The sequence below is a fragment of the Corythoichthys intestinalis genome, chromosome 2, assembly GCF_030265065.1.
Source record: "Corythoichthys intestinalis isolate RoL2023-P3 chromosome 2, ASM3026506v1, whole genome shotgun sequence".
Lineage (NCBI taxonomy): Eukaryota > Metazoa > Chordata > Actinopteri > Syngnathiformes > Syngnathidae > Corythoichthys > Corythoichthys intestinalis.
In genome coordinates, this window is record NC_080396.1 from 60,482,182 (window position 1) to 60,494,411 (window position 12,230).

At 37.0% G+C, this 12,230-nt stretch overlaps 1 protein-coding gene across 3 annotated transcripts in view; it reads right to left on the reverse strand.

The window, feature by feature from the left end:
• Positions 1-12,018, reverse strand: part of rapgef3 (Rap guanine nucleotide exchange factor (GEF) 3) — a 52,474-nt gene extending 40,456 nt beyond the window's left edge. The window contains exon 1 of one of the 3 annotated variants that reach the window (XM_057830382.1): positions 11,774-12,018. In XM_057830382.1, coding sequence (XP_057686365.1) covers positions 11,774-11,842 — 69 coding nt within the window. In that variant the 5' untranslated portion in view covers positions 11,843-12,018. Of the gene's footprint in view, positions 1-1,609; positions 2,105-11,773 lie in introns of those variants that run through there. The other 2 variants (XM_057830380.1, XM_057830381.1) reach the window with 2 other exon arrangements.
• Positions 12,019-12,230: the final 212 nt, after the last annotated feature.

Below are 12,230 nucleotides of genomic sequence, written 5' to 3' on the forward strand. Positions count from 1 at the left end.
TCGATGGTGTAGACTTTAGGGAGGATGTATGCCGGAATGCAGTTTGCTATGGATATTTCATTTGTTTGAAATTTTAATTAACAACTAGTGTGAAATTTCTGTGCTTGGCATAAAAATATTTCTAATGTAAAATATAGGGAAATGGCAAAACGTTACCTCGAGATGCATTATTATGTTTTACAAAGGGAAAGTAACTGGGAGTTCAAATCTAAATACATGGTGACATTTGGCATATTGTTTGTTTCCAAGTTGTTCGAACTTGCTTGAGAAACGGCCACCGTACTCCCATGCCCATGAGTTCCTTCTTCCAACTGAAGTTGGCTCGTGAGTTTACAAGTCTGACCTGTCATACTTGGTATTAAGTCAGGACCTTTTTCTGCTTGTTGTAGTTATTTTTCTTGGTGAGTACACTAACTAAAATTGTTACTCCCCCGTTATTCATGGATGAATCAGAATGAAATTTGGTATCAATGTCTTGAAACAGATTGTGACTGGGTTTTGGTGTTCCACAAGAGAAAGCGTTAATAAGACTCTCAAATAAGGTTTCTGAATGGGCCACTGCTGGTTTGTTGTGTGAATTAACACCAACACGAAACATTAACATGGGCATGTATCTTAAGTTTAGTTTCACAAGCTCATTCTGCACTTGGACAGTCCAATCAGACTTTTACAACTTGTGTTTATGTCTTTTTCACACTGTTTTATTTCAGTCACATCTTGTGGTCCTTTTTCAGGCTGGACTTTTGACCTGTTTCTAACAGTGAGCGACTCAGGAGGACATCCTCTGTGGTGTCAAGTGCTCTTGTGTAATTTATTATGTAAGATACTTCAAAAGACGCAACAGTCATCTAATCAAATCATCTCCATTAAAATCACATAATACATATTGAGAATACATACTATTGCATACAAGCTGTTGCTGATGGGGACAAATAAAGGTAAATTCTTATATGAATTAATTTAACACTTTTGTTCAAAGTACAACAAGTTTGGAATCTGAAGACTCTGAAGCCCATGCTGTGTCATGAAGAAAGAGGAACCAGGAAACGACAATCTTCTACAGACTCTTCCAAGAAAGGGAGTCGCAGTGAAGGTGAACAATAAACAATACGCTATATTTATAACAGGAATTTAATTAAACACTATTGGTTCCCTTCCTGTCCTATCCACCCAACTGCGCCACAAAGGCTGCACAAATCTGAAACAAGAAATGTCTGGGAATAATTTCAGACTTGAAGAATCCACTCTTCCTTATAACCACAATAATAACAATTATTGAAATCATGACTCATTTTTTAATCTAGTTAAATGTTATCAGCTAAAATGTCAACACAGTAGAAGTTTTTTCTTCATCAAATTAATTAAAATAAGTATATGCACTCGAGTTTTTTTTTAATCATATGAGATCATACTAAAAAAGTGGGGGGGGGGGGGGGGGGGGATGTAAAAAAAAAAAAAAAAGTCTGGTCTGATAATGGGAAGTGGGGATCATGAGTCATTTGGTCATGTGTATTGTAACTCTTGTGTCCTCACATTATAGGGTTCAATTTATTTGCGTGCAATAAAGAACAATGCTTCCATTCAAGAGTACTGAGAGATGTGTACATACCCAGCTGATGCCTCGTATGGTCGGCGTGTTTACAGAGCCTCGGTCCGGGAACACTTGATAATTGTAACTCCTAAACAAATGCATCTTGTTTCACATCGACGCAGTAGACCAGAAGAAAATCAGAAAAGTTTCCCCAGTCACACGAAGAGCGCATGAGGCACACTCCCGCGCCTCAAACTGTCATTGGGACGAAACGGGACCATATCGCTACCGAACCTCATATGATCATGTATTCCGAAGTCGGAGTCGACTCTGCTGTGCTTGGCCAGGTCGTCGTGCTAGCACTACGTCACTTGAGACAATCCTGCAGTCACAGAACAGGAGTGGCATGCAGAGTGCACGCTTTGGCACACGCGTCCTTTGGTACAATCAGGTTAAAAAATATTTGAAGTTTGACACGACTTTCAGCATTCCTACGCTCTACAATAGAACAATGGATATGAAATGATACTATTAAAGATGAGCTTTAACCCTTTATATGGAAAGTGAGTATATTTGGTAGTTAAAATAATAATGATAATTATAAATTTAACCCCATACAGACAACGTATGTGAACATAACATTAGACATTTGGTACATGCGAGTGTGTCCTATATGACCTAGGAAGTTAAAATAATAATACTCATAATAAAAAATGTAACTCCATAAAGACCACGTGTGTGACTTTGGGGGTGGGGGGTGGGGGGGCACAACATGTCGATGACTCCGAAACACAGTGTCAGCAATAAAATTAATTTACAAGAATATAAATTGACAATAAGCGTTTTTTGTTTCCCATCATTCTTGAGGGGAATTCTAAAAATTTTTTTGCCAAGATCGTCATCCATTGAATACGGTACACCCGTGCCAATGTCATTACCCCAGTCAAAAATTGTATCCCCTGGGCGGAGCCATATGGAGGTAGATTTAAGTCTTTATTATTCAATTAAAAAAAAAAAGTTGCTTCAATAAAAAAAAGTTGTTTCAATCAAAACATCTATTTAAAAAAAAGTCGCTACAATTAAAAAATAATGTGTTTAAATGCAAAAATAAATTTGAAACTCAAAAAAATTCATATGAAAGCTATTTTTCTTTGATCATTTTTTTTTTTATAGGAGTCAAGCTTTTTTTGATTGAAGCAACTTTTTTTTATTGAAGTAATGTTGATTTGTGTTTGAGCCACATTTTGGCTAGGACGTTTTTTTTTCTTTATTATTCAATCAAAAACTAAGTTGCTTCCAAAATTATATATTTTCAAAAAGAAAAATCACTTCAATCAAAAGAAAAATTTCAGTCATAGAAAACGTTTTTGAATGCCAAAAAAAATATTTCAGATTGAAAAGTTTGCATTTGAACACTATATTTTTCATTGAAAAAGTTTTCTTTGATTGAAGCAATCCTTTTTATGTTTGGGCCGTATTATGGGTGGGACATTTGTGTCTAAATCATAGACGGAGTTTGACTTTTGGGGCAGGAGGGGCACAAAATGTTGATGACCCCGAAATGCAGTTTCAGCAATAAAATTAACTTACAAGAAAATTTATAATAATAAGTAAACACTGAGCGTTTGTTTCCCATCATTCTTGTGGGGAATTCTAAATCAGGCTGCTTAGGCAATACTTTTCGCCAAGCTCGTCATCCATTGAATATGGTACGCCCGCCGGAGTTGAGCCAATGTAGTTACCCTAGTCAAAAATTGTATCCCCTGGGCAAAGCCATATGGAGGTAGGCTTGTCTTTATTGTTCAATCCCAAAAAAAAAAAGTTGCTTTAATAAAAAAAGTTGCTTCAATAAAAAAATATATTTTTAACCCAAAAAAAGTCCCTTCAATCAAAAAAAAATGTGAATGCAAAAATAAATTTGAAACTCAGAACAAATGCATGTGAAAGCTATTTTTCTTTGATTTTTTTTTTTTCTTAATTGGAGTCAAGTTTTTTATTTTTTTTATTGAAGCAACTTTTTTGATTGAAGTAATGCTGATTTGTGTCTGGGCCACATTTTGGCTAGGAGGTTTTTGTCTTTTTTACTCATTCAAAAAATAAGTTGCTTTAAAAAATATATTTTCAAAAAGAAAACTCAATCAAGAAAAGAAAAATTTCAATCATAGAAAACGTTTTTGAATGCGAAAACATATTTGAGATTGAAAAATTTGCATTTGAACACTTAATTTCTCATTGAAAAACTTTTCTTTGATTGAAGCAAACTCTTTTGTGTTTGGGCCATATTATGGGTAGGACATTTGTGTCTAAATCATTCAATTACATAAACAGTTGCTTCAATCAAAAAAAAAAAAAATATATATATATATATATATATATTTCTTTTCAATCAAAGAAAAAAAATCATTTAAAAAATGAAATTGCCCTCCCTAATTTTTTTTATTTTGTGTGGAAATTATATGCAAAGCAAATGACCGTCTAAGGTGCTAGTCACATGATCTGGTAAAAAAAATAATTATTATAAAAAAAAAAAAAATTTCATTCATTTTTGTTGCTGTTTTATTGCTTTACAACTTTTATATATATATGAAAGTAAATTTCATGCAATGACACTTTTTGGCCCCCCTACCCCCCCCTAAAATCCGCTTATGGTCTAAATCATTCAATCCCCCAAAAAAGGTGCTTCAATCAAAAAAATATATATTTTCAAAGAAAAAAAAATCATTTGAAAAATATAATTGCCCTCCCCTAATTTTTTGTTGTAGAAAATTATATGAAAAGCAAATGATGGTCTAAGGTGCTAGTCACATGATCTGTTCGAAAAATCATTTTGACCTATTATAATTTTTTTTTTTTTTCATTTCATTCATTTTTGTTGCAGGTTTATTGCTTTACAACTTTTATATAGATAGGAAAGTCAATTTCATGCAATGACACTTTTCGGCCAGGCCGAATGTGATGTTGCCAGAGGTGGGTAGTGACACGTGACTTTACTCCATTACATTTACTCAGAGGTGGGTAGAGTAGCCAAAATTTTTACTCAAGAGGAGCGTTACTTTAAAATAATATTATTCAAGTAAGAGTACAAGTAGACATCCAAAAATTGTACTCAAGTACAAGTAAAAAGAGTAGAGTGAAAAGAAAACTCAAGTAAGAAATAACATTTTGAGTAACTGCTAATTTTTGTTTGATTTTTTCTTTTTTTTTTTAAACAATGGCATTTTTTTTTCTCTCAGCACAAACCTATCTATATGAACAGTTGTTATAATGATACTGTATAATAGTACACAACCCATTACATAACCACACTAATCCATATATATACTTACATACCTACATACAGTGGGGCAAATGAGTATTTAGTCAACCGCTAATTGTGCAAGTTCTCCCACTTGAAAATATTAGTGAGGCTTGTAATTGTCAACATGGGTAAACCTCATCCATGAGAGACAGAATGTGGGAAAAAAAACAACAGAAAATCACATTGTTTGATTTTTAAAGAATTTATTTGCAAATCATGGTGGAAAATAAGTATTTGGGCAATACCAAAAGTTCATCTCAATACTTTGTTATGCACCCTTTGTTGGCAATAACGGAGGATAAACGCTCTCTATCTCTTCACAAGCTTTTCACACACTGTTGCTGATATTTTGACCCATTCCTCTAGAGCAGATTTCCTCTAGAGCAGAGATGTTTTGGGGCTGAAGTTGGGCAACACGGACTTTCAACTCCCTCCACAGATTTTCTATGGGGGTTGAGATTTGGAGACTGGCTAGGCCACTCCAGGACCTTGAAATGCTTCTTACGAAGCCACTCCTTTGTTGCCGTGGCTGTGTGTTTGGGATCATTGTCATGCTGAAAGACCCAGCCACGTCTCATCTTCAATGCCCTTGCTTACGGAAGGAGATTTTCACTCAAAATCTCTCATTTATTCCCCATTTATTCTTTCCTTTACACAGATCAGTCGTCCTGGTCCCTTTGCAGAAAAACAGCTCCAAAGCATGATGTTTCCACCCCCATGCTTCACAGTGGGCATGGTGCAATTCAGTATTTTTTTCCTCCAAACACGAGAACCTGTATTTCTACCAAAAAGTTCTATTTTGTTTTCTTCTGACCATAACACATTCTCCCAGTCCTCTTCTGGATCATCCAAATGCTCTCTACTGAACCGCAGATGCAGTGACGTGCGGTGAGGTTCATGGTTGGTGAGGCACTGACTCCTTTAGTGTCAGATTTCCAAATATATAAACCAAAAAGGGCAGCTTATTCAATTGGCTACTGGTTATTTCATATCTCATCAGCATTCTTCACAAAACACGCACACACGGTACATATTATCGATACGTAAAAGTAAGAAAATAACATGCATTTGCTCTACACCCTGGTGTACAAAACCACAGAATTCAATTCTGACCTTTAGTGAAATATTCAGTTGTTTTTAAAACTTTTAATTCTGAAACTTTAATCAATTTATTACATATTGCTAAACAAAAAGTGTGAAAAGAAAAACAAAGAATTAGAATTACTTTTTAAATATTCTATTGTATTTTTCTTGGTCTAAGCTCTTTTTTTTTTTTTAAATAAGATTGAAATGAAAACTGTTTGTGGTCTTGCGCCTGTCCTTCACCACAAAAACCGGCGTTACTTTGGAAGGGCATAGGTTTGGTCTCAACATTCGTAGGGACGATATAACAGCATAACCTGCATGTAGGTACACTTTTTGCTGGGGACGGGACATTAATTAGACCAAACAGATTGGATGAAGGGGGCAAAGGGCCACATTTCTCATGTATATGAACCTAATTAATTAATAGGCAAAATGATCAATGCAAAATAAATCCTTATCTACTGATAATAACTTTTACGTGCATTGGTTCAGATGATACTGTTCGATTCAAACCTTTGTTTTCAAAAAATACTAAAGAAACATTTTGAAAACTTCCTGAATAAATGTCTGTTTTTTATTAGCAAACATAAACATAGTGAAAATAATTCACTTAATAATGGTAGGGTCAATTCTATCCTTACAACATATGGAACTATTGAAAGATCTAAATTCTCTATATAACTGAACATTGTATCATGCAAAAAAGGTAAGGTTGCTTAAAAGTTGGTTGGGACAATTTTAGCATGCTGAAAAGTTGGTAGTGTTATGTCCCTCCCGTCCCTATGCAAACCTACGCCCTTTTAGTAAAAGTCCTCCTTATTTTCCTTTACTTTAAAAAAAAATCTCTCCGCCTCAATGGAGAGGATTGCTTTAATTAGATCGTTCTGTGTTCTATTTGACAAGCCAGAAAACACAGTGGATGTCTCCAAATGTCTAGCTAACCTTTCATCTTTCGCAGCAAAACCATGTAATCGTTCTACATATATGCCACGTTTAGAAGAGCTACACGCTCATCGTTACCACGAAATGTTAACTCCTGTTTAGCTAGGATGCAGGTTGCATTAATGAGGTCTTTCAAACTCTTTTATTACCTTAGCTTTGAGGATGCTACCGTTGAGCTTCCGCTGTTCGTCAAAGCCAAATCGATCCTTGAGCTTCCAAAAGTTTTTAAAGCAAACAGGCTTTGAATGTGAGTGGTCGAGCTCTCATGTTTGCTGAGGCTTCGTGGTAGTTTTTTAATGTCACAATATCTCGTGTTAGTCCAGACATTGGCACAAGTTGAGAAGAAAAGGCAGGGAAAGCAGCAAAGGCGATTTTTCGAAGGACAGCCACATTGCCAGTCTTTTCGGGTGTACCAGTCCGTTTGAAAAGCGCGAGTTATCCTCTGTCCCGTAGTTTGAAGCAAACCTTTTAGCTCCGGCGTTGTGTTAACCGCGTCCACTTTTAACGGAAAGTCCAGTTTCACGTACGCCCCCTTGCAGTGCGGCAGAGTACTATCTGCCGCAACCTGCGCCTTTTCACTGCGGTTTTATTTCCCATCAGCAAAACTAAATATGTCGCTAACAAACATTAAACTTTAAGGGTTAAAGACATTAGCCAGACTGAGGAAAATCAGGTCAAATAAACGTATCTGGAAACATTATAATGGCGACATCCAGATGTACAGCAACCAGCACGCTCCAATTCCATGTATCAACCCAGTTTGTTAAGGATTGCGCAATCAGAGGTGAGGCTTTACTCGGTGCTGCCGCACCTCTCGTTTCATTTCTTTATTTGAACAGGAAATGGGCAAATTCAGCGATTTTGACTATAGAAAATGTTTGAAATGAGTCATACATAAAGAGCAATGGACAAATATTAATATAAATTTGATGCTATAATTATTTTTTTGTCATGATGACAGGTGAGGCTCTGCCTCACCTGCCTCCCCTGACCGCACGTCACTGCGCAGATGGGCCTGGACGTGTACGTTCTTCAGCTGGGGGATACGTCTGGCAGTGCAGGATTTGAGTCCCTGGCGGCGCATTGTGTTGCTGATAGTAGCCTTTGTTACTGTGGTCCCAGCTCTTTGTAGGTCATTCACTAGGTCCCTCCGTGTGGTTCTGGGATTTGACAGAGCGCCGCCGTCAACATGACTTGAAAGAGCGGATTTTAATCCCTCTCAGTTTTTATATGCTACTAATTTACCTCAGAAAACTGGATATATCATATTTTAGTTTCATCACAGGAAATGTTTTCTCCACCAAAGGGCACTCATGCTCTCTGGCTGAATAATGCTTAATTTCTGTATTTTTCTCCGTCAGCAGAATTTAATGTTTAGTTTTTTTTTTTTTTTTTTTGTCTTTGGCTCAATATGGTTATGCAATATGTTATAGTACAGAATAATAATAACAGTTCATATAAATAACTTTGTGTTGAGAAAAAAAATCAAACATCTTAAGCAGTTGCTCACAATATTAATCATTACGTGACTATTCTTTTCACCCAATACTTTTTTACATGTACCTGAGTACATTTTTTGGATGACTACTTTTAACTTTTACTTAAGTAATATTATTATGAAGTAACGCTACTCTTACTTAAGTAAAGTTTTTGGCTACTCTACCCACCTCTGGATGTAGACTGGTCTCTGCGTCATCATCAAGCTCTACCAGAGGCCTGGCAGTTTGAGGCTTCTGTGCATTATAGCTGTTCTGCACTCTTTTGGAGTGAGGCTTCAGATTATGTTCCTAGGATCTGCAGTAGCCACTCTCCCAGTTTAGAGGTTTCTGCCCTGAGTGCTCCGACTACCACGGGAACCACACTTGCCTCCACCTTCCAACACTCTTTCAGCCTTTGGTACTTGACCTTCTCTGATGTTGACATCAGATGATATGGCCACATATATCTAATATAGTGTGTGTGTGTATACCGGCCACTTTATTAGGTACACCATGCTAGTAACGGGTTGGACCCCCTTTTGCCTTCAGAACTGCCTCAATTCTTCATGGCATAAATTCAACAAAGTGCTGGAAGCATTCCTCAGAGAGTTTGGTCCATATTGACATGATGGCATCACACAATTGGGGCAGATTTGTCAGCTGCACATCCATGATGCGAATCTCCTGTTCCACCACATCCCAAATATGCTCTTTTGGATTGAGATCTGGTGACTGTGGAGGCCATTTGAGTATAGTGAACTCATTGTCATGTTCAAGACCCAGTCTGAGATGATTCCAGCTTTATGACATGGCGCATGATCCTGCTGAAAGTAGCCATCAGAAGTTGGGTACATTGTGGTCATAAAGGGATGGACATGGTCAGCAACAATACTCAGGTAGGCTGTGGCGTTCCAACAATGCTCAATTAGTACCAAGGGGCCCAAAGAGTGCCAAGAAAATATACCCCACACAATTACACCACCACCACCAGCCTGAACCGTTGATACAAGGCAGGATGGATCCATGCTTTCATGTTGTTGACGCCAAATGCTGACCCTACCAGCCAAATGTCGCAGCAGAAATCAAGACTCATCAGACCAGGCAACGTTTTTCCAATCTTCTATTGTCCAATTTCGATGAGCTTGTGCAAATTGTAGCCTCAGTTTCCTGTTCTTAGCTGAAAGGAGTGGCACCCGGCGTGGTCTTCTGCTGCTGTAGCCCATCTGCCTCAAAGTTCGACGTACCGTGCGTTTAGAGATGCTCTTCTGCCTACTTTGGTTATAACGGGTGGTTATTTGAGTCAATGTTGCCTTTCTATCAGCTCAAACCAGTCTGGCCATTCTCCTCTGACCTCTGGCATCAACAAGGCATTTCCGCCCACAGAACTGCCGCTCACTGAATATTTTTTCTTTTTCGGACAATTCTCTGTAAACCCTACAGATGGTTGTGCGTGAAAATCCCAGGAGATCAGCAGTTTCTGAAATACTCAGACCAGCCCTTCTGGCACCAACAACCATGACACGTTCAAAGTCACTCAAATCACCTTTCTTCCCCATACTGATGCTCGGTTTGAACTTTGGGAGATTGTCTTAAACCATGTCTACATGCCTAAATGCACTGAGTTGCCGCCATGTGATTGGCTGATTAGAAATTAAGTGTTAACGAGGAGTTGGACAGGTGTACCTAATAAAGTGGCCGGTGAGTGTATATGTATACATATATATGGATTGTGTTTTCCATTGCACATTTGAAAAAAAAAAAAAAGGTTCAATCAATCAAAAACATGCAAATCCACCAGGAAAGACTGAACAGTATTTACTGTAATGTAGATAATTATGCATATTATGTTCCAAATTAAAAGTTGGTATTCTATTTGAAATTCAATCATTTGCTGCTCCTTGAAATGAGGTCTGATAAGTTGCACTAATGTCATGCTTTATGAGAGGTAGATGCCCCAAATGTGCACAAAATTTTGGGAAGATCTTCATAGGTATAAAGGCAGAAATCTATAAGATTTTACATTTCACAAAGCAAATCAAGACATGAGGTCAAAAGTGACAAGATAAATCATTTAAATTCCTAATGTTGTAATTGTTTTCTTGACCCAAATCACACGCATTTACCGTGCATTCACAGACATTTGACATTTCAGATGGGCACAATTGCTGCCCTCTACTGTGTAGGTGTTGTTTAGCTACCCGTGTTACTTCTCCCATATTGATATTTGCACTTTAGATTTCTTTTTTTAAGACTTTCATCTCGATTTTGAGTAGGCTCAATCAACCGCTTATTTTCAACCTCCATGGGTCACAATGTAAAGACAAAGTCTCAAATATCTTTTAAGGTCTTGATTGTTTGAGAATTGAGGGTAATAAAGCAGGATAAATAGACAGCAGAAACATGGAGGTACTTGAGAACCATGTGAAATTACTTTTTCTACCTACAAACATAACAAATTCAAGTTCATGTTGAAAATGTGTTCAGAATTGTATTAAATAAGGTTGTATTTTATATTACAGTATATGTATTTTATGGTCATTGCGTAATTTGGAGTTTTTTTGTGTCCAAGTCTCTTTTTATATTTGTTTATTTACATCCTCATGTGTTTCTATTTAGATTCTTTGGGGAAGGGTGCGGGATTTCCTGTGATCGATCCACGCCCATGAATGTGTACTTTGCCAACTGTCTCTAGTATGTATGTCTTGTGACACAAAAACACACGGACACACATTTCAAGCTCTCTCAGCGGAGATATCAATTAGTTAAAGGCATCAAATCATCCAAATTATACTTCTTTAACATTCTACTGAACAGTTGACATAAATTTAACATGAATTTGAAGCAAGTTTTTGTCTAAGTTGTCTGCGCGTGCACGGTACAAACCACAAACACGTGCATACACAAGCACCCATACCCAAATACCTTTTCCTTCCTTCCTTCCTTCCTTCCTTTCTCCAGACTTAACAAGGAGCTGTATTGTCCAGGCATTTGTATGAGTGTATGTCAGAATTCTTGACTTTACAGCTCTTGATAATTCAACCCCACAAAAAATTAACAAACATATATTGACAACAAAATGCATTATAACAGATTGCCAACAGGTTTAGCCATTCCTTTTTTCATACAGCACAAACAAAGTAACAAGCCTTTCATTATAAGACTCGAGGAGGAAAAATAGTTTGTCAACAATGCAGCCCGACTAAATCATCTATATATAAAAGTTATCCATTGTCCAAAGTTTAGCGGAACTGTGATGGGCAAAGAGTCACAGAACATTGCAACTGATTTATTGTAATGGTAATCAGCTAGAAAATACATATACAGTATATAAATTTTATCAAAAGACTCATATACAAGTCATTTAAAGTTACACACTAATATCTTGTTTACAATGCACATCAATCTGTCAATCCAAGTACAAGAGAGTCAGTGACTCACCGTGGGAGACTTGAGAATCCGCAGTGTGTCCAATGGTTTCCAAAGTTTTTGTCTTGTTTTTTTTTGCATGTCTTTTTTTTAAATAGCCTTTCTACCGTTCTATGTTATTTGGCAGAAAGATAATTTGGGTTGTGCAATTTGTAACCAGAGTTGCTCCGGACGGCCTCCCTCTGATTGGTCATGAAGAGATATCCTCGAGGGAAGTTTCGTTCACATGGTGGCAACTGCAGGCTTCTGTTATATAACTTGATTTAAAGCTAAGAGAACAATATGTACATTACAGAACACTAAATAATATGACTAAAGTAAAAAAGCATTAACCAATTTTCATTCTATACTTATTTTAGCCGCATTTGATGCCTGATAGGGCCTTCCATGTTGTGCAGAGAAAGGTTATTGGCTGGTAGCTGGAGAGGATAGGTTCTATCTTTCCTCAGATATGGAAATCTTATTGCAA